The sequence below is a fragment of the Borostomias antarcticus genome (assembly GCF_949987555.1).
Source record: "Borostomias antarcticus genome assembly, chromosome: 13".
Lineage (NCBI taxonomy): Eukaryota > Metazoa > Chordata > Actinopteri > Stomiiformes > Stomiidae > Borostomias > Borostomias antarcticus.
In genome coordinates this window covers 9,251,055-9,275,153 of record NC_140246.1, presented here as the reverse complement: position 1 = coordinate 9,275,153, position 24,099 = coordinate 9,251,055, and the positions used below count along the sequence as shown (strand labels likewise).

Genomic DNA, 24,099 nt, shown 5'->3' with positions numbered 1-24,099 from the left:
AAAAAAATATAAAAAAACTGCAAAACATTTATTGTTTAATATCAAATGAAACAAGAAAAATCTTTAAATTCATGCCTTCAATAAATATACTTTTCAGACTAAACTGATGTCATTTGACATCCAACGTCATTTGGATGTGGAGTGGCTTTTACTTCTTCGTCGTGTGGGTACGTTGTTGCGTCCTCCCCCCCCCCCCCCACTCCCCCCCGCCGGCTCGGGGCAGAGGGGCTATCCTTTTACCCCCCCGCCGAGGGGTCACCCGAGCTATATATACACATATAGCACATATATATCGGGCTTTACTGAGTGTCCTTATCTGCCATCCTCTTATCTCTTTCCATTTCCATGAGGGTCTTTAGCTGCCCAGCCTGCTCTCTCATCCCCCCCTAACTGCAACTCATGGCCTAAGTTCATCAGGACACAGATACTAAGCTTGCAACCTGAAGAACCATACCTGTAAAAAGCAACACAGTTTGATTATTAGATAAAGCGCTATTGCTGATAACCAGTCTTTGATTGTACAATCCTCCCATACTTACTCTGCTAGAAAGAGTACTTCCTTAGGAAACCCTCTCTGGTCCATATCATCCAGCTGTCCACTGTACGTGCGGTAGAGAGGAGAGACAACCAAACAAAGCTGATGCCTCGTACGCACATACACATACACACACACAGTGTATTTGGAAGCAAAAATGAGGGCTCACGTGAATGTTGTGTTGCCATCCGTTTCGGTGCCATTCCAGCTGTGCACCGGCTCCTCTGCCCTGTCAGTGAACAAGCCTCAACAGTGAGGGAACAGAACTATATCTGTTTTCCAACAGACATGGGCTGAAATACTATTTGAAAACCTTTGAGTTAATTTAGCGTTTGCTTGCACCTGCCTGGATTGTCAGGTGGGTGTGGTTTGCTTCTTTTTTATTTTCTCGGAACAGTCAATTGGCTCCATTGTGCCAGACAATATCAATCAAGCACAGATAAATAATGGAAATTGCATTTTGGCCCAGGTCTGGCTTTCAAAATGTCACCTCCCTCCCGCTCCACCAAACACATGGTCAATCTTACTCACATGGATCCAGAGTCTTCATCAGTGTTCCATGGACCGGGGTTCCTGTGAGGAGAGAGAGGGGGATGTTAGGAGTGAGCTGTCCTTATCTATAATATTATATCTTTATCCTCATCACTCAGTGCCATGATTGCCACTTAAACATCACTGAAGAAATTTGTAATACAAACTTCAAAAAGATATTTCTAAACGTCTTATATACAATTATGGCCATTTGGAACCTTATGACCTTGAATGAATATGAACCATATTAAAACCCTGCTGTCATTCCCTGTCTACTAGTGGCTTCAGATCATTAACATGAGCTGGTGTGTTCATAATATATCATTGGTGTGATTGCAAAGCCATTTGAAAAGCATTCATTCACACCATTCCTAGTTTGTAAAGATTTTTATTGATGCGCAGTTGAAGTGACACATACCAAACAGTTTGTCCTAGTGTCCTTACATGTCTGGTGCAGTTAATCAAAAGTTACAGAACATGTCTTTCCGCTCTTGTGCCACCCATTTCATTTGTATCAGTAACAACAACAGAATAACATATGACAGTAATCATGTCCAACACGTTTAGACTTGAACAACCATGTATCATATACAGCACATGGCCACAACAGTCTCATTTTTTTCCTATTCCGTGGGGATCTCTGGTGGAGCTGCCCGCTATCTCGTTCCCTATCTGCAGGGAATCTCCCAGGTTAGCCGTCAAACAGGTGGGCAAAAAGCATTTGTTGGGACCCCGTCTAAACAAGGGAAGGGGAACGTTAGAGTTTGGCTTGGAGAGAAACAGCTTTGCGGTGAAAGTGCCTGCATAGGTATATAGATAAAACACTGAGACATCTAACTGTACATACTGTATACAGGTTATGGTTGTTGGATTAGTACATGGTATATCAAAGTTATGTGAATTGAGTGACTCTTACCCCAGATCCATCCTGTAAATGATGAAAAGAGGCAATAGCTTTTTAACATGAATGCCAGGTCATAAAACATGCTCTATCATATAAATAGGGCTAGAAGAGTTGAGGTTTCTTACTTTAATGGACTCATGTCTACAAGTGGGAAGATCATTCTGCAAAGACAGTCAAAAGAACATGAGATGTGAAAGAGCAACATATCCATACTGTATAAACTGCAATGAGTTGACAACATGTACTTTACTCACAGAAAAGGAGAGGTGGTCTCATTTGATTCAAACGATCTGTAAAGCCAAAGCATTTGTCTAAATTCCATTATATTCCTCAATGAAAACAACTGAAGTGTTTAGAATAGTGTTTTGTCAAAACTTGGAATTATAATGTAGAAATATCTCTCTCATGCAATCATGTAGAATATACAGTAGTGACAGTTTTCACAAAAATTCAATTTTCAATATACTCAACACTCACTCTGTTGAGTTTAGTTGAAAGTGAAGAGCCTCATTCTGTCTGAAAACAGAGGTACAGGTTTACCTTTTTTGTTGTAGTCCGAGAGTGCACGCACATCCACATTATTCCAACAGGTGCAGTATTTTTAAGTATCAAATAGAGAAATAAAATATCTGCAGTTTTTTATGCTCCCACAGTGATTTAAGAGGTACAATACAATGTTTTGACCTAAAATGTCTTCGTCAGGACCATTTTAGGTCGAAACGTCGTACCATACCTATTAAAAACAATGTGGATATTTTCTTTCTCTATTAATTTTAGTTGACAATAATGTATTTACTACTTCACTCACTGAAAAGGAGAGATGGTGTCATTTGTTTCAAAGGATCTGTCAAGGCAAAGCATGTCTAATTTCATAATTTTCCCCATTGAAAACAACTGAACATTCAGTGAAGCATATTGTTAGAACATTATTTAGAATAATGTTTATCAAAATTTGGATTTATAATGTAGAAATACTGTATGCAGCCATGCAGAATATACAGCAGTGACATAATTAACACAAGTCCATGTTAATAATCAACACTCACTCTGTTGAGTTCTGCTGAAAGTGAAGAGTCTCATTGTGTCTGAAAAAAAGAGGTACAGATTTCAGTTTTGTTACTGTTGCCAGTTCTCTACACTTCCCTGTGAACTATTGTATTCTCCCTTATAGACTTAGAAAGCATACAGTATGATCAGTATAGGACTGGAGTCCTGCGTTAACCATAATGCTTTTAGATCCATGCACATGTCAGAGTGGTAACTGTACAGGTAAATGTCTTACCTGGTACGGTTGTTGTGAGAGGGGATGGGGGTCCCAAAGACATAGCCCAGGAGAACCACACTGAGAGACCAGACGGGGCTCATACTGTCCTCACTAAGGCCACCAGGACATGAGAAGGACAGGAGTAACTGTATGAAGTAGTTCTAACCCCACCAACTAGGGATAGGTTCACTCAGGGCCTTATATAGGCGTATATTCCCTGCACATTCACACAGTAACAGTGCTGGGGGCAGGCAGAGAACAGAGTACTGTTTTCTCGTCCTCGGTTCACTGAAGGACATGAGAGCGAAGGACACGCTTGTCCAGCAGGGTGAGGGATGGGGCAACCTCAATGTTGTTAAAATATTTGCCCGATTACCGCATCGGCTTAATACATGGTGCCTCTAGGTCACTATGTAATAAGCCAAACTTTGTCTTCCCAGGGTAAATGCGTGTAATCATGGGAACCACTCTGCCTCACGGCCAGTTCAAGAGGTCAAGAGCAGTTTTGTGAGTTTTTTGTACTAGACAGTTTGGGAACTGTCCTGGCGTGTTCCTGTCCAAGAGATGCTGCTAGGAGATACCACCCTTCTGTCTATATGACAGGCTTGAATAGGCTTTGGTTGTTGTCTCACAAGACAAAGATGGAGTGCCTAACTTGTAGTTATTTCCTGGAAACAGACTTGGAGATAAGCATGTTGTTTTATCTGCACCGACATGCTACATTCTTGCCGTGTTTCTCATAATGAGCCACACCGCCTTTCTCTGAATGCCTGCTCATCATTAGCACTCAGGCTTTAGAATAGCATGGTCCGGAGGGATAAAGCAACTCATACAGTATACCAGTCAAACGTGCATTTCATTTATTTTCATACTTCTATCCATTTTATTCTGTTACTATCCCAGTAACAGAATAAAATGGTATGAGATGTGTTAAGACAGTGTGTACACAGGTAAACTTATATTAGCTCAACACAATCTCACAGCACAGGATATAATAATTTATTTTCATGAACATCCATTTCTTGGGTTTTCACAGGTATAAGTTAACACATTTGTAACAATCACGATACAATGCAATGGGAGGCCATCTTGCAGTGCTCAACACAAACCATTGATGGGGAACAAAAAAAACACTTTTCAACTGGACAATTTTCAATCTCTCAGAAAAATGTGATATACTGTACTGTACATTTCTGTGATGAGAACCCGACACGCACTACATGTTATATGGTACATTTCACCAGATTAAAAAATGTTGCCTTACAGTTCTGTAAACACATGTAGGGGCATGGGTTGGCATGAGATGTGTATATTGATGGGACTGTGTGCATCCTTAAATGACAAATGGGGATTAGGCCTATACTGTATGCATTTCAAATTAATAATTCTCATGCGCATGCTGACAAATCCTGCCCTCCATTAATAGCCGGTGACTAACCTCATATCCTTACTGATGCAATGACTAACATCTGAAACATACAGTATGAACTCAGTTTCCTGAAAAGTAATGACCATCAGAACATATGCATTAACAGACAGTAACATCAAACATCTGAGACTACTACATGACATGGTACCTGTCGGTTTTATAATAACAATATCATGTTGGAGATATTGTTCAGTCAATGAGCAGTACTGTTATCACATTCCTGCTTCAGTCCAGGCAAAGGAATGACAAAGAAAATCCTACAACAAACAATAACATTTTGAACTGAAAAGAATATCAGCAGGTGGGAGGAGCGGTGCCAGGGACAGAGATGGGAGAGGGGAGCCATGTGACAGTGGTAGGATTTCACTCCCAGGTGACACAAGACCCAAGTGATCACATCTAATGTAATCTAAGTCTCCCCATGTCCCATCTATGACCCTGCCTCCACCATGCCCCATCTACAGTAGGTGTGTGTGTTTATCGGAAGTCCTCTGCAGAGAACATGCCCTTGGCCCTGCGCAGGATGGAGTCCTTGGAGGCATCGTAGGGGTGTTCCTTGGAGGGGATCTCTAGCACGGCAGGGATGGACTCCATGTGGGCGTCAATGGCGTGACGGATCATCTCAGCGATGAACTGGTTGATCAGGATGATGCCGATGTCGTTGCGGGCCAGAAAACTCCTACAGGAGAGAGAGAGAAATGGTAGTTTAAAGACTGGTGGCCTTATGAAGGAATTCTAAGTAAGGTAGAATAAGAATAACTCTTTGGTTGTCCCACGGCATGCAGGTGCACTTGACTCAACACGTGTAGTGTAATGGGCAAAAAGGTAGGTAGGTTAGGTACTTTATTGATCCCTGGGGGGAAATTACAATATTGCAGCTGCTAGCCAAGAACACAAGATAGCACCGTCAAACTATATAGGCCTAATTAAACACAAATGTACAGTAGATACTCACAAAATATACAAGTCTGACAAGGAAAAAACAAGTGTAAACAATAAGTTGCCTAGGATGCGCAGTGATGTAATCAGCCTAAGTTATGCAAGAGTCACAACTTATCCAGATATCAAGTTGAAAAGATGGACTTTTACTCAATGACGAACACACTGCACAGTGGAACATATGGGTAGCCCGTCTAGCCACATTGATCAATGCAAAACAGATGCATCACCGTGAATGTATTTGCAAAATGCTACTGGTGTGCATGTCTTCAACAGCTCGCTATTCCCTTGACATCTTCACAACGTCATCCTCTATTACAATACGTACACAGTACTTATTTAGTAGGATCTCACGGAATGACGACTTACTTGAAGGTCTCCTCTATCTCTGTGATGCTTGTGTCCTTCTCGACCACCAAGAAATTGGGCTTGCGATTTTTATTCAGCTCGCCAATACCGCCGAGCAGGAATCCAGTACACGTATCTTCATCACCAATAACGGCAATAAGTTTACCTCGCCCTGCCATTACGACTATCCTGATAGGTTTAATTAGATAAAACGGTGGAAAAACAAGCAATTATTAAATCTATCTCTTCTCCAGGTCATATGAAGCTGTCAGCTGACTACTAACGTTACTTCCGCTTTAACGTAAGTTGAAAACGCGAATAGGAACAGCGCCATCTGTTGACAGTATATTGTGATTAGAAAAACATAGACACAGAGCCTCAAATGACAACTGTTGAGCAATGGGCAAGCATGAAATTCATCGACATAATCTTGTAATGAAAAGAAGAGTAGCCTAATAGCCTATCGTTGATACGAAACACCGTGGTCTCTTTTTTCAACGTCATTCTGCATGAACACCGACAGCCAAGTCACGGAATGACGTCACGGAAGTCAGCTGTCACATGAGAGGAGGTCCGCAGATGGTCTTCCAGCACAACAACGGAAATGGTACGTGGAGATGATGCATTTGTAACTAATTAATGGTACATTTTGAACTTATGTTACATTGAGTTAAATAATTCCAGTTCAACGTTGTTGAATGTCTTAATTTTGAGTGCATACAGTGAAATCCCACATTAATTGGCCTCGAGTTAACTAGCAAGCTAATTTAATGTTAGCTAGTGCTAGCTAGCTCTTGTGGACTAACGTTAGCCAGCCAACTTCTAAATCTTCCTACAAGCCCTTGACTCAGTGACAACATATCCTGCTTTGTTTTAGACTACCGCTCTGACACAGGGTTTGGAAAGGATCCCTGATCAACTGGGGTATTTGGTGATCAGTGAGGATGGCGTATTGGCGGTGAGTACAAGAACACACCACTTTCCACACTCTTGCCCGGGTAGATGTCCAATCTCTGTCCCACACTGATATGACCCCTTCTGAATCTCATCTTCTCTCTACACGTTGACTTCCTTCACTCACTCGCTCACTGTTTCAGTCTGCCGGAGAGCTGGAGAATGATGAGCACACAGCAGGGGTCATAATGCAGATGGTGCGGACGGCGTGCAGGTTGAGACTGCAAGGTGCCACCGAGCCACCCTTCAAACGCATGTCAGGTATGAACACACACAAAGATATGTGTGACATAAAAAATTAATTAAATTAAACATTAATCGTGTAGTCTACTGTGCCTCACTAACCAGGCTCTGTTGTCTCTCTTTCTCTCTTGTCTCTCCTCAGTCATGCTGGAGGAGTTTGTCTATGCCGTGACCGTCTCTGGTCAGAAGGTCTATGTGGTGAAACGGCAGAACAACCAGAGAGAACCTGTGATTGTTTAGAGGCGAAGGGGACCGATCAACCTCCACAAACACACTTCACTGGACTGTTTACACAGAGGAACATGTACAGGAGTGATGGAAGAGAGGCTGCCGTAAAAAGTGCAAATCCACAGCTGCCTGATTTGTGTGGCAGATAAGACTAGATCCATCCAGTTTCTAGATTTGCACCTGTGTGTAGGTCCTGTTGGGATTAGAGTTGTCACTCTCCAGCCTGATGAAGGTTATGACGTAGGCATGACTGTGTGCTGGTTTTTATGATCTAATCTGATTGTCAAGAGTGTGCTTTGTGATCACTATCAGTAATACTTGTGTGTACAGTTGCAACATAAGCTGTCCTATTTTTATTGCTTAATGTTGTATATTCTGAATGTTCTCCACTAAAATCATTTGATTATATATATAAACCAAGAAAATTGAATAAAGTTTTGCTTATAAACGTCCATGTCTGGAACAGGTTTCTCTGATCTGTCAGGGTTTTTCTTGCCTCAGAATGGGTCTTTGGAGGGTGACGTGCACACAATTTTTTGGGGAAACCCCAGTTTTATGCCGAGTAGTCTACCAGCATACATAGACCTATATTCTTTGCTATCATTCTGACTGAGCTCACTTTTCACAATCGTGGGAAATCCCCCCTCATGACACAAAACGGATATGAAGACAAAATGTAAGATACTGATAACCTGTCTTAATTACTAATGGTCCAAACCATGGACAATGCACGGAAGAGGAGGGATGGGCTGCACTTGGAACAACCTATCAAACACATTTGGAGAAGATTTGAATTGCTATTTTTATTCTCAATTTTTATTTTGGCACTGGTGATTTGCCTTTGGCTAAAATAACTTCTTTTTTTTGGGGGGGGGGGCGCCACAAATCATCTATGCAGGTCTGTAGAGAAACAGGATGTGAGCCTGAGAGATCAGGATGGTCTCAGAACGCTAGAAATTAGTGGGACCCTTGGCTGTAGCTTGTCATTTGCCCTTAAAATGTACTAACCTGAAAAACAGCAATGGTCCAGAGAAATAACTGTCAAATAATATGGATATGTATTATGTCCTACAACCCCTAAAGGCAGGAACAAGACAACAGACATTTCAACAGAGAAAAGAAACAGAAAAAAATATTTTATTGCATCATAATGGCCCTTGAAGTAACTGAAAGTCCTGCACTCTTCACATTGTTCAGGAATGGAACTGGCCTTCCGGTTCAGCTATCTGGAATGAGTCAGTCTGTTGGGGAAGGGCAGAGGGGACTTATACCCCAAGCCAAGCCTCCGCCATCCCCCGCCATTCACTGTTACCACAACAGGCCTGTGTTCTCCCTGTAACTAGCCCGCACCCACCCATCTACCTACCTACCCAAATCCAGTGGCCCTCCCGCCCATTCCACAACAATCAATATCAGCACAACCATCATGTGATTCTATTTTTGTTTTTTTGTTTTCCTTTTTAAAACATGCAACTTAAAACAATTTACTGTCAAGGGGGTTTAAAGATATAAAGAAATATATAAACAGTCTAAGAAACATCTGCAGGGACGACACGGAATAAAAGTGAAGAACGATGAGGGGAAGGGGAAAAAAAAGTTTCAGAACAGGAACTGATCGCAAAGTCCATACTCGAAGTTCTAACAGATAGACACACTGATAATTTAAAAAGCCAACAATTTCTTCTGATGGAATTCTCACCTCACGGCCGCCCACAGCCCCCCCCCCACCCCCATCTGCGCATTTTCAGCTCTCTCATTCGCCCCAGTCCTGCACTTGTGCTTTCTTTCTCCTCTAGCGATTTGACAGCTCGTTGGATAGCCAGTCCAGTCCCTCGTAAAGTCCTGTGCCCTGGGTAGCACAGGTAGCCTGGACATGCCACTGTATTGAAAGAGAAAGTAAGACATAATGAACCAACTTCCATTAAACTTAAGTTGTTTATTTAATGTGTAAGAGAGAATAACTCACAGTTCTGCTGCGCAAGCTCTGCAGGCCCAGTTTGTCTGTGAGGTCGCTCACTACCATTGCGTTGGGCAGGTCCTGTTTGTTGGCGAACACCAGCAGTACTGCATCTCTCAGCTCATCCTCTTGCAGCTAGAGAGAGAGAGAGAAAGAGAGAGAGAGATAGAGGGGGGGGGGAGAATAGAGAGAAAGATGGAGTATAAGGGTGTTAAGACAGAGAGAAGAGGAAGGATTGTGTTAATCCATATACACCACAAAAGGCAATGTGCCAATGCAGATGCACGATTACAATCAAAAAGGCGGGGAGGCAGATCCCTGTTTAAATACCACCATTATTCACTACTGAGCAGCTCTTTGTTTGACCATGTCAACCAAATAGTTTGAATTAATTTCCTTTCCATATGAATGAACACCAACAACACACAAGGCTCATTATTTCTCTAGAACACCAAAGGGCAAACTAAACGATTAGCTAGTAAATAGGGTTCGTCACTTGCAAGCCTTTTTAACAGTATGAGACTTCAACAGAGATTTAGGTACTTACCATTTTTGCTAGCTCCTCTGCCGACTCGTCTACTCTCTCTCGGTCATTACTGTCGACTACGAAGATTAGGCCCTGGGAGGTCAAAATTCAAAGGTCATTCAACTGTCTACTGTTCTTGTCCTATAAATCCACCCGTTTCTTACCTCATCACACATCTTATGCATGTCTCTATTAGTTTAAAATTTATGTATTTGAACAGATTCTGGAGAACAGTGTTTTCTGGAGAACAGTGTTTAAATGGCTACAGTATGATGGCCAAGGCCTATGACTATGATGATGTCACTGGGGTCAGGGCTCTGCCGTTGTACCTGTGTGTTCTGGAAGTAATGCCTCCACAGGGGACGGATCTTGTCCTGACCGCCCACATCCCACACGGTGAAGCAGATGTTCTTGTACTCAACCGTCTCCACGTTAAAGCCTGCCAAGAGACAAGGGAGATAATGCCTCATCAGCAAGGACATAGATAACAGTCACCTGACAGACCACTACCAGAATACACACCAGTCTCTCAGCCTATTAATGCCATTCAGACCTGATCCAATATATGAGCAATAATGTTGAACGCACACAAAGTCCATTGCGCAATACAGGCAAAACAGGCTGGATAAATAAAAAATGGAGACAAAGCTGTGAGGGAAAATAGCAGATGAAACTTTGACACAGGTTTGTCTTCATCTGTTCTCTGGTGGTAAAAGCCCACTACTTCCCTCCATTCTTTATTTTGTTTTGTCTAGTGGTGTCGAGACACTTATCAAACAATCTGTTTCGTCAAAAGAACTGCCTCGCAGCACAAGCCCGAACAGCCCTGGAGGCAAGGCATTGCTCTACTGTTCTCCTTGTACCAGTACTACGGTCAAGCTACAAGGCTTAAAAGACATTCTGAATTCCAGCCATTCTACACCATCACAGCCGGTTGAAAGAAAGAGTCTCAGATGGAATTGTACATTAGTGAATAGTCTAGTTGAAAACCTAAATGATGACCTCTGGCATGCATGCTTGATTTAAGTGTTATTGCCATGGTAGTCTCGCAGAGCCAGACCTATCTCCACACTGTTTTAGTGCTGTGCCGAGAAAGGTCTGGTTGAAGCCATTATCGCTCTGGAATATAGGGGGGGGGGGGGGTTCTTTAAACCATTCAAAATTGTCTTGTGCGGCGCTAAGCCCAGGATGAGGGGGTAAAGAGGAGGAGTCTGGATTGAATGACTGGCGCCGACTACAAATGGCAGGCTTATTTCAAAAACCTACATCGTGTGATTCAGACTATTACCATGGTGACACAGGTCAAAGGTTGGCCAACCCTTATAGCCATCATGTCACTTATCACAGGTCACAATGACAAAAGGCAGTCCCTGCAACATCATAATCATCTTCCATTGACTACAATTCAGGGCAGCAACCCTTCCTCTTAAGAAAAAATTGTATTACTACTGAGCAGAGGTTTGCAAAGATAGTCTTCCAGGAGCTGAGACAAGGGCCCATGTTTTCTTTTTGAGCATAATGAGTGAGATGTATGTCCCCATAGACAGACTGTCATCTATACAGGGTAGTGACTGGTATCAGGATTAAGGATCTTACCGATGGTTGGAATAGTGGTAACAATTTCGCCCAGCTTCAGTTTGTAGAGGATAGTTGTCTTTCCAGCCGCATCCAAACCAACTGCACAGAATAAAGTCAAAGTCACAATCTATTACATTTTTATATACATATATGTTATGGTGAATTCCACATATACTTATTGTACGTTAGACCATCGGCAAACCTTGGAGAAACCCTTAGTGATAAGCTTATGGTCACACTATCTTCACAAAACAGCCAAACACCTGTTGGACAATCGCTAGCAAGTTGCCGGCTGGGATAGTTGTGCCAATGTTTAGCTAGCTAGTTAACGTTAGCATGGCTGAAAGCCTGCTAGGCATATCTAGCTAGTTACAAGTTTCATAGCTTACTTGCTAACGTTACACAGCACACTTTGGCATTACAGGCCGGCAGGGATATTATCACCATTATCACTCAACAGCAAAGTATGTCTGATGTGGCAACCGCCTTACACTGATTAAAAACTAGCTAGCACTAGCTAGCTTTCCAGCTAATAGCTCGCTGGTTCTCTTAGCAAAGGCTCACCCATAAGTATCCTCATCTGTTTCTTGCCGAAAAGTCTGGAAAATATCGACGAAATTGTCAGCCCCATGTTGCGAAAGAGCCCTACTTGACGACCGTGATGTAGAAAACGATATCAAAAAAGCTAAATGTAACGTTCAGGTACCGGACAGGGAGTGGGTGCAGCTCTTTTGCTGTCTTCTGTGAGATGCCACGTCCAGGCCAACGCGGAATAAATGACGTCAGCCTTCAAACATAACTTTATTCACAAAAACTCCTGTCATGTTTGCACTAAATTACGGCGTTGCTGGGAATCTTTTAACGTTTGAACAGCTTGTATATCATTTAAATACTGTATCAAAAAAAACGACATTGAATTTGTTCAGGACAAACAGTTAATGAAAGTTATTTTGAAAACGAGAACCCATTTAGACCTTCACAAAATGGCCGCATTTGCAGACCGCGTATGGTACACTTTCAACTTTATTTATACAAAAACGCTTCAATGGGAAGGAAGTAGCTTGGCTTGGCTTGGGACGCTGTTGCAACCCGGTCGCTGACACGTATTCCAAAGGTGAGAACGTGTTAACTATGAGCGATTGCTGATTGTCATAGTAATTATAATATTTCGAAATGATAACCGTCAGCGACAGATGACCTCTCATTGTTCATCACAAGCTGACGGAAAGAGAGGTAGATGGGGTCAGGCCTGCATGTTGCTGGGTAGACAGTTGATTTGTTTGTTTTTTTTAGCTTGCTAGGCTAGCCACTAATGCTAGTTCACAACTGAGCAGGGGCTCAACACTATTACAGTCATCATTTATATATGTCATTGTATCATTATAACTCATACATGTTACTCTGTGTATGTGATGGCACGATGAAGGCATGGATCCAAGCTGAACGTCAAGCAACAGGAATCAAAATAGACCTACATCCGCCCAAGCCATGGATAAGTTTGGGATGAGCTTTGGGGGTGGCCCCAGTAAGAAAGAGCTACTGGACACCATAGAGGCCCAGAAGAATCAGCTTATCCAGTACCAAACCCGCTTCAAGGATGTAGTCAGGGCATATAAGAGCCTATTGAAGGAGAAGGAGGCTCTGGAGGCCAGTCTGAAGGTGCTGACTCTGTCCCAGGAGGTTGACTTCAGCCAGCGTGGCGACGACGGTCCCCTTGGCGCTGACTCCCAGCACCCCGGGCCCCCCGACCTCCCAGACGACCACTCCTCCCTGCACAGCGAAGACAGTGTGGACACTTCTGCGTCTGCCGACACAGCCACCAGCGTCACCAGCGCGAGCACCAAGGGCGACCAGGCCGAGGAGGAGCAGGGCGGCCCCGGAAGAGAGGTGGGGGCCAGGGGCCCCTCATCGTCCCCAAGGTCTGAGGAGGCCAGTGGGTCGGAGAGTGGCATCAGCTCCAGCAGCAGTGGGATCTCTGAGCAGCAGCAGCAGCAACCAGCAGCCCCATCCACCACCAGTGTGGAGGTCGACCGGCGAGTCCTGCAGCTGAAGACCCAGCTGACCACCCTCACCAGCTCCCTGGCCACGGTCACTCAGGAGAAGTCCAGGATGGAGGCCTCCTTCCAGGCCGATAAGCGGAAGATGAAGCAGGAGTTTGAGGAGCTGCAGGGGAGGCTGGAGGAGGCCAGGAGGCAGCACGAGGCCGAGGTCCAGGCCCTGCAGGGGCTCCTGGCCGAGAGCAAGGCCCGGGTCATCACCCAGCAGCACGAGAGGGAGCAGGAGCAGAGCGACCACGTCCTCATGCTCCGCGAGCTCCAGAAGCTCCTCCAGGAGGAGAGAGGCCAGAGGCAGGACGCCGAGCTGAGGCTGGAGGACGCCAGGGAGGCTCTGCTGGAGACCACGCAGGCCGCGGACCGGGGGCTAGATTACGAGGCCAGGCTGAAGGAGGTGATCCAGGAGCGGGAGGAGATGAGGAGGAGACTGCATGCGGCGGAGGCAGAGAAGAGCAAACCGGACCCGCGGATTGAGGAGCAGGAGCGGGAGATAGCAGAGTTGAAAAGACACTTCCAACAGCAGCTACAGCAGGAGATCAAAAAGGTAGGGTCACCCAGACAACACCTGAAATCTTCTCTCGCTATGGATAAAAGCGTATGCTAAAAGACTGTATGTAATGTTCTCTACTGCAACTTAATCACACTAACAGTATGAGAGCAGGTGATGGCAATTCTGTGCCACAGTGATATGAATACAACAGGAAATCTGTCTCATCTAGGGTTGCAAAATTCAGGGAATATTCACAAACCTCCCAGCGGAATGAATGAGAATTAACAAGAAAACAATGGAAAACAGAATTTATTCCCTTAAATTTCCAGTTTATTAATAAGTTAATAAGTTAATTCCCAGGAATTTTGTGAATATTCCCGGAATTTTGCAGCCCTAGTCTCATCGCTCTGCATTGCTTGTCCCCTCTGTAGGTGACCCAGGCGGAGGAGTGTGTGCGAGAGCTGGCTCAGGCAGAAGAGGGCCGGGTGGCCAGCCTGGAAGAGCGAGTGTCGGAGCTCTCGGAGCTGCTGGGGGCCTGCGAGAAGGCCAGGCAAAGGGACCAGCAGGCGGCGCACAGGCTGAGGGAGCGCATCCTCCAGCTGGACACGGAGAACAAGACCCTGGCCATCGCGGCCTCCAACAGGGGCTCCCCCTCCGACCTCAGCATGGACGAGGCCAACCTGGACGTGAACGTCCTGAAGGAGCGGCTGGAGAAGGTCAAGCGGCTGCTGCTGCTGGCCGTGCAGAGGAGCCCCGAGCACGCGCTGGACATCGAGAAGCTGGGCCGGACGGAGGGCGAGCGGGGGACGGGCGGCGGCGAGTCCTCGGACGGGGAGAAGGCGTCGGCGCTCTACTACCAGCATGAGCTGCGTCAGCTGAAGGAGGAGTTCGAACGCTACAAGGTGAGGGCGCAGGTGGTGCTGAAGAACAAGAACGCCAAGGACGGCAGCCAGGCCAAGGAGCTGGAGGACGCCCGCGACCAGCTGGCCGAGCTGAAGGAGAAATACATCAACCTGCGCATCCACTGCGACGAGGCGGAGGCCAAGCACCGGCGTGACCTGGAGGAGCGCCAGCAGAGCCTGGCCACCCAGCAGCAGGGCCATCGGCAGGACCTGGAGAGGGCGGAGGCCCAGCACAGGGAGAGCCTCGTCCAGCTGGAGGGCGAGCTTCACCGGCAGAGGGACCGCACCATGGCCCTGCTGGCCGAGAAGGACCAGGAGCTGGAGAGGCTGCGAGCCGTCGGCCTCGCCGCGCACCGGGGCCGCGGGGGGGCAGAGCCGGACGACTCGAGAGCGGCGGCCGACGGCGACGTGGACAACCCGGCTGAGGAGGAGGAGAGCGACATTGTCGCGCAGGCGCTGAGGCTGGGAGGGCCGAACGAGCCCACCCTGCTGCTGTACGTCGAGCAGCTGGCCCGCAAGGAGGTGGAGGTGGGCGCCCTCCGCCGGCACAAGCACAGCCTGGAGGATGACCTGCACCAGCTGCAGGGGAAGCTGGTCGCCAACGGGGAGCGCCACGACGAAGAGGTGGCGGAGCTGCGGGTCCAGCTGGACAAACTACTCAGGGACCAGGGCAGGGAAGGGGCCAACCTGGAGTACCTGAAGAACGTCATCTACAAGTTCCTCACGCTCCAGGACACCAGCGGGCGCCAGCAGACGCTCACGGCCATCCTGACCATCCTGCACTTCAGCCCCCAGGAGAAGCAGGCGGTGATCAAACTGCAGGGCCAGTCATGGTGGACCGTGGCAGGGAAGAGGTAGAGAACGCTGCCGACAGGTCTGCTTATTCCTCATTATTCGCAGTCATTATTAGCAACATTCCTCAAGACGGAGTGTGTTGCGTTGTTTTGTTTGCTTCACTGGAGTCTATTTATTTTGATGTGCTGTTTGGAGCATTGACACTAATACTAATGTACTTTCCCTGAATACTTGCAGGTCTTAACTCTTTGTAAAATGTCATCCTGTGAACTTTTAAAATAAATTCAATAAAAAATGTCAGGAATTTGACAGCCACAGGATGAAGAACCTGTGCCTGTCCTAAAGCATGCCATATCCGGTTACCACTTCAGCCAACCTCTTAAATGTACAGTAATCCTCTGATTTGATATCTCTGCTACTACTTACCTCTCTTGCTGAAAATAATTTATGTATTGGAGGGTTATAATGGTATTGAGTGCAACTGTAGCTTCAATCCTTGTACATCATTGTAATGGTTATGATAACAGTACTTTGTGGTTAACTCCTTTTCTAGAAGGAATAGATACATTTTGTGGATAATACAATGTCATCGAAATTTATATTTTTGATTCCCTTCAAAATAAAACTATTTTTCTTCACTGAAAACACGCCTATCTCATTTAATGTAGCACTATACCCTTTGTGAAGTCAATAACAAATGTTATACATGTACAGTTATGTTTACAACTTTTATTGGCCACACTTTCCTTGACACCATTGATTTAAACATGTAAAATGTCTTTACATAAACAGAAACCATAAAAACTCTTGGAAACAAAAAGCATACATATCAGCTATACTGAAAAATACAACAAAAACAATACCGCCGGTATGAAACCTCTGAAATAATCTATTTACAAGTAACATTTGCAAACAGAATTAGAAGGAAAAACGTAGGAGACTCAAGGGAGTATGAGGTCAAGTGTGTTTACATTCACTGGTATCCTGCAGTGTAATGAGTGGTCAGTTTTGGGGAAAAAGTTAGGTGATGGATCAATGTCTAATAGTGACGTAGTTTTGGCTAGAAGTTAGACAATATCATCCAGTGTGCTAAAACAGCCTGCACAATCAACATACTTTTTGTACCGGGCCGATGGGCTGGTGAAGTTATTGTACCCTTGAGGTTAATGAATACTTAAAATGTGACCTCACAATATAACGCATCCTTTAGTAGACCAATGTTGCCAATAAAATGACATTTAAATTACTAGACACATTCATCCTGTTCATCCAAACATTTGCCTTTAGATTCCAGTATTGTAGAATCTCTGAAGTGAATACATTTGGCTGAGTTGAGTTTGTCACTTGGCAAAAAACAAAATCAATTCAAAATGTCACAGTACAAAACATTACTGCAAGCATTCGTGCTTACTCTGCTTACAGCAGTGTTGTGGTGAGTAAAGAGCATAATGAGAGCAGTGGCTTATGCCCTGTGTAGTGGGCCTGCCACAATGGTTTTTAATGATTAGGCAGGTACTGCCTAATCTCTCCGTCTTCTCAGATCGTCACAGATTGACTTTGCCACACGATAAGATTTGCATATAGTACTCAATACTCACCTGCATAAACGTTAAATAAAAAAACAATTAGTGAGGAAATTGGATTACAGTAGAAATGCTAATGTCCAGTGTCCACAGGTGCACAATTCAGTCTCCCTAAATTGACCTGATAGCAGCTTAGCAGGGGGGTAATTTTATATAAATCTCAGCTGGCCTCAAGGTCTATAGTCTATTGTGCTACATTCTATCTTACATCTTACTCTTCAGGGATAGTATTTTGGGCGATGACGATACATTTTATAGCGTTGTTTAGAAAAGACTAAAAACAGAATGTTTACCAGGAGTGTTAGTGTACTTTATATGCGTGTTTGTATGTGCGTTGTTTGTTTGTGTGTGTGTCAGTGCCTGTGTAGTACAGTCTGCAGGTCCTCTGGTAGAGAGCTGATGACAGTCTGAATGTAGCCTTCTAGTTTCATCAGGACCCCCTCTTTCACTGGGAGCTGCTGCCTACCAGCCTTCACCTGGAGGAGACAGTTACAAGAACCTCATTTAGTACAATCTAGACCAGTCTATCAACAACACTCCACTGGACCAAATTCTATAATTCTCTACTGTCCATTATGATCAAATTAGAGGATATGCATAGCAACTTTGCAATCAGGAAATGAACTACAGCAAACATTATAGCCACCATATCATATCTAGCAGGCAGTGTAATTTTAGAGGAAGTTGTGTGGGTTTACTGACCAGCTTCTCTCTCAGTTTCAGAACCAGGTCCACGATCTCCACTTCTGACTTGTCTCTGGTCCAATCCAGCAAGTCCTGGGTGAAGCAGATCAAAGACAATATTCAATATTCTGTACATTTAGTTAACACACACACACGTACACAGACATACACCAGTCCACTCCCGGCTTTAGGCCTGGACCTGGGCCCAGTCCCCCTTCCCCTCACCCTAACCCTAACCCGGGTCCGTATCCTTTTCCTACCCCCACCCTACCCCCGACCCCTGCCTCTACCTGGACCCAGGCACACCCATACTCACGCACACACAGACATACACCAGTGTTTGCCATGTCTCTCCTTGCCTTTTGATGTTTTTAGCCCTTTTTGCTCTGAAAATGTAATTTAATGGTAAATGGACTGCACTTATATAGCGCTTTTCCACCTTAGCGGCACTCAAAGCGCTTTACAATGGCCTCTCATTCACCCATTCACACACCAATGGCGGTAGCTGCCATGCAAGGTGCTAACCTGCTCATTGGGAGCAATTTGGGGTTAGGTGTCTTGCTCAAGGACACTTCGACATGTGGACAGTTGGAGCTGGGATTCGAACCACTGACCCTTCGATCACTGAACGACCCGCTCTACCAACTGAGCTACAGCCGCCCCGAAAATGTAATTTAATGTAATTTATTGCTCTATAAATGTTCTTAGCCGTTAGATAAACATACTCCAAGAGCTTGCTCGATCGTCTCGTTGAGGGGTCAGGGAAGAATTTTTACAGCTCACCTTTCTGGCCCCTGGGTGATACTGTTTGTTTGCTTCCCTCTGGAATATGTAGGGGTGGGACCTATGCCCACCTCCCTTGTTCTCTGTGAAGCGCATTGTGTTGCCTCTGTGCATGAAATGCGCTATAAAGCTTTGATTGATTGATTGATTGATTGATTCAACTGATGAACTCCGAGCCAATTAGAGGGACATGAAGACAGGATGTTCTATTATCTAGTAGTATGTATCCGGAGGATGAACTGAACTCACAGCTTCACAGATGACCTCCAGGTGGATGCACTCCAGTTTCTGGGTCATCTCTCTGTGTCGCAAGCGATACCAGCCGTCAAAGTTTGGCGACCTGAAGAATCTCCTAAACCACCACACAATAATGTCCAATATATGATCATAACATTTTGATTGAAAATCAGTCAATGCCCTCAGTTACTGTAGGAAGGAATCAAGACAGGTAAGCTGGCAGCTGGACCAATCAGGTGTACTCACTTATACAGGCCCATCCAATCCCCTTTGAGCACGGAGGTGAGCTGGGGGCCAGCATGGTCCAAGGTGGCGATGAACTCATCCTGACTGAAGGGTCGGATCTGAGGAGGGGTCTGGTAGGTACACGCATGTCACATACACACGCACACACACACACACACAAACACACACACACACACACACACACACATACAGAAAGTAAATGTATGTATATTCAGCCACACTGTTGGAACTGTTAAGAAGTACATCTGGAGGAATCTTGCATTGTTCAATAAATCAATAAATCAATATTGTGGTAGTGGTCTCTTGTTACCCACCTTCCAGGGAGTGACAGATCTTTGTAGTGGCATCAGACTGGCCAGGTATCGCTCCTGAGGGTAAGGGAGAGACAGGTGAGATGCATGGTATGCAGTAGGATACGGAGGACATAATGTAAAAGGCTCCTATGGACTTGGCTTGCATAAAAAAATATATTTATTATCGCTGCAATGCTTTGATACTTGGATGTTCATCGGAAGAGTGTGTGGGAGCTTTTTTAAATGTATGTGAGTTGCAATTCTCTCCTATGCACCTGTCCACAAGACAACTCAGGTGTTCAGAAGACTTGTTCATTCAGGAATTGGTGGACACTGTAGATATATAGCGATCCTTGAGGTACAGGGTAGGGCCAGGAAGACATTCTGTCAGTGGACGCTGTGGTTGGTGTGGACAGGAAAGTAGGCTGCGAGCTAGGGCACAGGAAGGGCCTGCATAGCAGTCTCACCAGTGGGATGATGAAGCTCTGGGTGAGTTCTAGCAGATGTCTCCTCAAGATGGCGCTCTGTGCCTCCGATGGCCTCTTCCTCTGGATTCCCTACAGCCAGAAAGAGAGCGGGAGGGGGAATGGCGGGAAACAGAGAGAGATACACTAAAAATGATAATGTAGTGAGAAAACGTAAGACAAAGTAGGACATAGAAGCTAATAAACTGTGAAGTGTAATAAACTGTGTGGCAGTGCGGGCAGCAACACTAGTCAGTGAAGTGGTCTAGTCTACTAACCTTCAGGAGTCTTTTGATGAGGGCCTTGTCTTTGTGAAGGAAGGTTTTGTATGCCGTGTAGATGCCTGAGGGTAGGGAGGATTTTACTCAGAATTATGTTATTGCGAGGAGGAGTGAACTGGATCGTGGCAAAAGAGACAACATGTAATCTTTCATAGTCTCAATTTTACCCGGCTTGGTGTCCAGTGTTTTCAGCTTAACCAGTTTTTTCACCTTCACCTGCTTAGGCAGATCCCCTAAAAAGAGAGTGGGTAGATCAGATCCTTCATAAAGGTCAGTTTTGTATATGCACAAGAGGCAAAAAGGTTATCCCAAAACGTATCTCACCAGACATCTTGAGTTCTCCAATACGGACAATGTGGGGCCAGGATTGGAAGGTCTTGATAAAAAATGGATTGGTGACACCCAGGATTACATTGGGCCTATAGAACAGATGAGAGGCAGGGGGAGGGGGAGACAGAGAGGGAGAGAGAAGGGTAGAGGTAGAGAGAGAGAGAGAGAGAGAGAGAGAGAGAGAGAAAGAGAGAGAAAGAGAGAATGAAAAAGGGAGAGGGGAAACGAGCCCAGGATGCACCTCCGGGAAGAGCAGATTCAGCATGCCGACTGTACTCCAGGGTAACCTCCACTCACGGTGCCTGTGTCCTGGTGGTGTACTCCTTGAACTCACTGTCGTGGATGGTAAAGTAGGGCCTGTAGTCACAGCAGTACCTCAGCGGAGCGATCGAGCTGGAGAAAGAGAGGAGAGGGAAACCCGAAACATTCTTCAAAACACTTACTGCATTCCACTCAATTAGGAACTAATATGAAGCTCTTTTAGCCGTTGAAGTGTCACTGCATAACACAAGCGCCGTTTCATTGATGGTCTTACGTACTTTACTAAGGCCAGCACGGTTTCCGAGGAGACGGTCGGAGATGGCGCCATGACGACCACAGGCTCGCCGAGCAACATGAGCTCCCAGAGCATGTGCAGGTGGATCAGCACCGACTGGAAACACCTGGTTAGGTCAAAGGTCGTTCACTTGCTGATCTGATTCTGCTCTCACTGAACAGTAACACATACTGTATCTTCCAATAATTACATCAAATCTAATTTTATATTTATAGTGCATTTCATACTGTGCACAGAGGCAACACAATGCGCTTTACAGACAGCAGGTCTGGGGGGGATGGACATACCGTAGCTCCTATTTCTAGATTTTCCAGAGGGAAGCAAAAAAAAACAGTTCACCCAGGGGCCGAAATAGGTGAGCTGTAAAAATTCTTCCCTACATAAATCTTTTAACAGACGCTTTTATCCGTAGTCATGGAGATTGCGATAGATTAAAAAGTCAATGGCAATTGCACCCACTCACACACCACACAACTGTCAACATGAAGTAGAGATTTACTTGAACAGGTCCAGCTCGTGTATAGTGGGCAGCATCATAGGGGCTGGTAGAACATTCTGGGCAAAATGGAAAAAAGACGTATTTTTGTCCTCCAGTGGTTAAAATCATAACTGAATTGACTCTGTACTACTGTACACCCGATCACTTGAACCAACACCTGACAACACTTGAACTCCTTGCCTATACGATAGACAATAACAATTGCCTCTTGCCTATACAACAGACAAAACTACTAACTGTACAACTGTATACTTGAATGTTATTTAACTGCACTGCCTATATCAAGGACAGTCTCCCATGATAGGACGGGATATGTAGATGCCGATCATATTGCTAGAATTGATAGACTGCTAAACTACAGTTAGTAAATTGTCTGTTTGGGAATCTTTAAATGTCTAACTACGTACCTACAGTAGGACTGGAATGAGGAATTGACTAGTGCTGATACTATAAGTTACTGTAAGGGCAAACAATGACAAGAATTCCAATGTACCTGTACCGGTTATATATGGCAAATTAAGCATTCTATTCTATTCTATTCACCAGTCGTATGTAACACACCTCCTTCTGGGACTGCTTCACTGGGCTTCCTCCTGGTTTGTCATTCTTCGAGGGGATCCGGCCCTGAAAATAGTTCATAGGTCTACTTCACTGACAGAGCTCACATTTACACCCAAAAGCCTTGGTTGGTACCCTTTCTGTTGTTGTTCTGAACAGTGGCCATGACCCTTACCTGCAAAACCAGACCCATCACTGGTAGGCTGAGTGTGAGCCCTGGCACCGGAGAGGGCCATTGGTCGATCTCGTTACACACTGCAGGACAAGGGAAACAGGAAGGGACTTTAACATAGACATCCAAAATCTGAGAACCGCTAACAAGACTATGGAAAACTCTCTACTCACCTGCTTCAAGGCAAGGCTCTAACTTATCAAAGTACTCTGGGGCTATGTTCTGCAGTAGAGTTTGGAACAGGTGGACATAGGGTAGTCTGGACACCAGGACAAGCGACTTGAGCCAGGGAGGGGACAAAAGTGTGTGAGAGTAATAGAGAGAGGGAGAAAGAGAAAGAAACCATAAATGAATACATTGCAGCTCTTGTGATTACAAACCTGTAACATGAGCATCTCGAATTGCAAGCAGAGGCATGAAATCTCACCTTCTGAAAATAGCCTCTCTTGACAGAGACGTCCTTGACTTGCCGGAAATACACATAACCGTAAAAATGGGCCAGCTCTCTCTGTGGGGTACAGGGAATGAGAGAGGAAGATGGAGCACAATCAAATTGGCACCAAAGTGGTAGTTTTTTTTCTAAAATCAGGACATTAAGAGATCCTTCACCACTAAGAGCTGGGGGGAGAGAACTCACCTGCAGTGTGACAGGCGCGTCCCTGTTGTAGGCGTCCTCTTCTCCGAACCAGGAGCCGCTGCGCCCCACAGACTGGCGTAGCCTGAAGCTGAACTGGGTGTCCCCAAGGCATCCTGGGAAATGTACACAAGTCATGAGACCACAAATGATGCCATATCTGATTGTGTTGATTGATGATGGCATGCCATTTGGTGGGATGTGACAGATTTGCTCACCTGAGTAAGAATCTGGGAAGGATAGGTAGCAAATGCTGGTTTTCTGGAAGTCACAGGGAGACGTATTATAAAGCGATACAAAACGAAAGACCGCCACTTCATGATTGGCTTGGGTATATTCTCATCATGGATAAACATTCCAAGATACAGTTGCTTAACTTGCTTACCTCCTTCTCAGTGAGTTTCACGTCATGGGGATACACCAGCTGAAGACATAAAGGAAAAGAGCTAGCAAGTTAGCCATTTTATCATGTCATATTATTTGCACACAGATAGCCATATTATGAAACTGCACGTGAATGTGTGAGCTTGCCGTTTAATCTGTAGCGCACCACTGTGATCCAAAACAACACAGTAGTTAGCTAGCTAGCAATTGTCGGTAGCTACCTATATTACTTTGCTAACTAGCGCTGCATGTACTGCCTGTCAACAACACCTGCTCCTCAAGCAAGGATGCTGGCCGCCGCCGCCGTACCTCAATGGCTTGTCCGAGCTCGAGGTCGAAGGTGACGACACACAAACACTCCAGCCATGACGAAAACCGGGCCCACGGCAAACGAGACACTATATTTTCAGCTGCATTCTCCGTCTCAGTCTGTTGAGATTCTGAGCTGTCAAACGGGTCCATCACGACTCAAGAGGCCCATTTCCTCGGGTTCCGAATCGCGACATGTCAAATGACAGTCCTCTAAGCTCGTGGCGCCATCTGGCGAGAAGGCTGAGTTAGAGCCTGGTGACGCGAAGTTACGGAGTTATTGCACGACGTGCAATCTGGTAAATGTAGTTCTTTGCTCGTTAATTTTCATAGGAACTCATCATTCTAGTAAAGTGTAGACTTCAAGTCCCATGATGCATGCAGAGCGCAGTCATAGGAGCGCTGACTT

General features: G+C 45.3%; 5 protein-coding genes and 2 long non-coding RNA genes across 8 annotated transcripts; 2 read left to right on the top strand and 5 right to left on the bottom strand.

The window, feature by feature from the left end:
- Positions 1-312: 312 nt before the first annotated feature.
- Positions 313-764, bottom strand: LOC311317138. Its single transcript, XR_014630748.1, has 3 exons — positions 705-764; positions 540-599; positions 313-454 (listed from the first exon to the last, which is right to left on the bottom strand). It is a non-coding gene; the product is annotated as an uncharacterized lncRNA (long non-coding RNA).
- Positions 765-2,094: 1,330 nt separating this feature from the next.
- LOC311317104 lies at positions 2,095-3,393 on the bottom strand. Its single transcript, XR_014630743.1, has 6 exons — positions 3,253-3,393; positions 3,017-3,055; positions 2,779-2,814; positions 2,448-2,486; positions 2,225-2,260; positions 2,095-2,131 (listed from the first exon to the last, which is right to left on the bottom strand). It is a non-coding gene; the product is annotated as an uncharacterized lncRNA (long non-coding RNA).
- An 811-nt stretch (positions 3,394-4,204) lies between these two features.
- atp6v1f (ATPase H+ transporting V1 subunit F) lies at positions 4,205-6,221 on the bottom strand. The gene is made up of 2 exons (XM_084448111.1): positions 5,972-6,221; positions 4,205-5,342 (listed from the first exon to the last, which is right to left on the bottom strand). Exons 1-2 carry the CDS (start codon positions 6,127-6,129, stop codon positions 5,141-5,143), a joined length of 360 nt encoding a protein of 119 aa, XP_084304237.1. The 5' UTR covers positions 6,130-6,221; the 3' UTR covers positions 4,205-5,140.
- A 299-nt stretch (positions 6,222-6,520) lies between these two features.
- On the top strand, positions 6,521-7,814 carry lamtor4 (late endosomal/lysosomal adaptor, MAPK and MTOR activator 4). Of its 2 annotated transcripts, none has more exons than XM_084448106.1 (4): positions 6,521-6,557; positions 6,828-6,908; positions 7,048-7,165; positions 7,290-7,814. In XM_084448106.1, exons 1-4 carry the CDS (start codon positions 6,555-6,557, stop codon positions 7,385-7,387), a joined length of 300 nt encoding a protein of 99 aa, XP_084304232.1. In that variant the 5' UTR covers positions 6,521-6,554; the 3' UTR covers positions 7,388-7,814. The 2 variants fall into 2 exon arrangements, with proteins under 2 accessions (XP_084304232.1, XP_084304233.1); XM_084448107.1 differs by having other exon boundaries at positions 6,550-6,592.
- Positions 7,815-8,768: 954 nt separating this feature from the next.
- On the bottom strand, positions 8,769-12,176 carry LOC311317084 (ADP-ribosylation factor 5). Its single transcript, XM_084448090.1, has 6 exons — positions 12,001-12,176; positions 11,455-11,535; positions 10,188-10,297; positions 9,880-9,951; positions 9,342-9,467; positions 8,769-9,254 (listed from the first exon to the last, which is right to left on the bottom strand). Exons 1-6 carry the CDS (start codon positions 12,065-12,067, stop codon positions 9,168-9,170), a joined length of 543 nt encoding a protein of 180 aa, XP_084304216.1. The 5' UTR covers positions 12,068-12,176; the 3' UTR covers positions 8,769-9,167.
- Positions 12,177-12,523: 347 nt separating this feature from the next.
- gcc1 (GRIP and coiled-coil domain containing 1) lies at positions 12,524-16,201 on the top strand. Its single transcript, XM_084447591.1, has 3 exons — positions 12,524-12,550; positions 12,863-14,034; positions 14,412-16,201. The coding sequence occupies exons 2-3, from the start codon at positions 12,925-12,927 to the stop codon at positions 15,738-15,740; spliced, it is 2,439 nt and encodes an 812-aa protein (XP_084303717.1). The 5' UTR covers positions 12,524-12,550; positions 12,863-12,924; the 3' UTR covers positions 15,741-16,201.
- Positions 16,202-16,548: 347 nt separating this feature from the next.
- dennd6b (DENN/MADD domain containing 6B) lies at positions 16,549-23,843 on the bottom strand (the record flags this gene model as incomplete). Its single annotated transcript, XM_084447783.1, has 20 exons — positions 16,549-17,736; positions 17,963-18,037; positions 18,977-19,079; positions 19,211-19,320; positions 19,525-19,578; positions 19,971-20,060; positions 20,246-20,310; positions 20,416-20,481; positions 20,573-20,667; positions 20,876-20,971; positions 21,118-21,240; positions 21,634-21,689; positions 22,195-22,257; positions 22,367-22,446; positions 22,537-22,642; positions 22,791-22,871; positions 23,001-23,113; positions 23,216-23,258; positions 23,383-23,421; positions 23,691-23,843. The coding sequence occupies 20 exons, from the start codon at positions 23,841-23,843 to the stop codon at positions 17,614-17,616; spliced, it is 1,734 nt and encodes a 577-aa protein (XP_084303909.1). The 3' UTR covers positions 16,549-17,613.
- Positions 23,844-24,099: the final 256 nt, after the last annotated feature.

Bases quoted from the DNA above. Each gene is read 5' to 3' on its own strand.
- atp6v1f (XM_084448111.1), bottom strand. From the start codon at position 6,129: ATGGCAGGGCGAGGTAAACTTATTGCCGTTATTGGTGATGAAGATACG. The intron at 5,343-5,971 runs GTAAGTCGTCAT...TCTCTCCTGTAG, and splicing joins GAGATAGAGGAGACCTTCAA to GAGTTTTCTGGCCCGCAACG.
- LOC311317084 (XM_084448090.1), bottom strand. From the start codon at position 12,067: ATGGGGCTGACAATTTCGTCGATATTTTCCAGACTTTTCGGCAAGAAA. The intron at 10,298-11,454 runs GTAAGATCCTTA...GTCTCTTGGCAG, and splicing joins TACCACTATTCCAACCATCG to GCTTTAACGTGGAGACGGTT. The intron at 9,952-10,187 runs GTACAACGGCAG...TTGACCTCCCAG, and splicing joins ATTACTTCCAGAACACACAG to GGCCTAATCTTCGTAGTCGA.
- gcc1 (XM_084447591.1), top strand. From the start codon at position 12,925: ATGGATAAGTTTGGGATGAGCTTTGGGGGTGGCCCCAGTAAGAAAGAG. The intron at 14,035-14,411 runs GTAGGGTCACCC...TCCCCTCTGTAG, and splicing joins TACAGCAGGAGATCAAAAAG to GTGACCCAGGCGGAGGAGTG.
- lamtor4 (XM_084448106.1), top strand. The intron at 6,909-7,047 runs GTGAGTACAAGA...TCACTGTTTCAG, and splicing joins GTGAGGATGGCGTATTGGCG to TCTGCCGGAGAGCTGGAGAA. The intron at 7,166-7,289 runs GTATGAACACAC...GTCTCTCCTCAG, and splicing joins ACCCTTCAAACGCATGTCAG to TCATGCTGGAGGAGTTTGTC.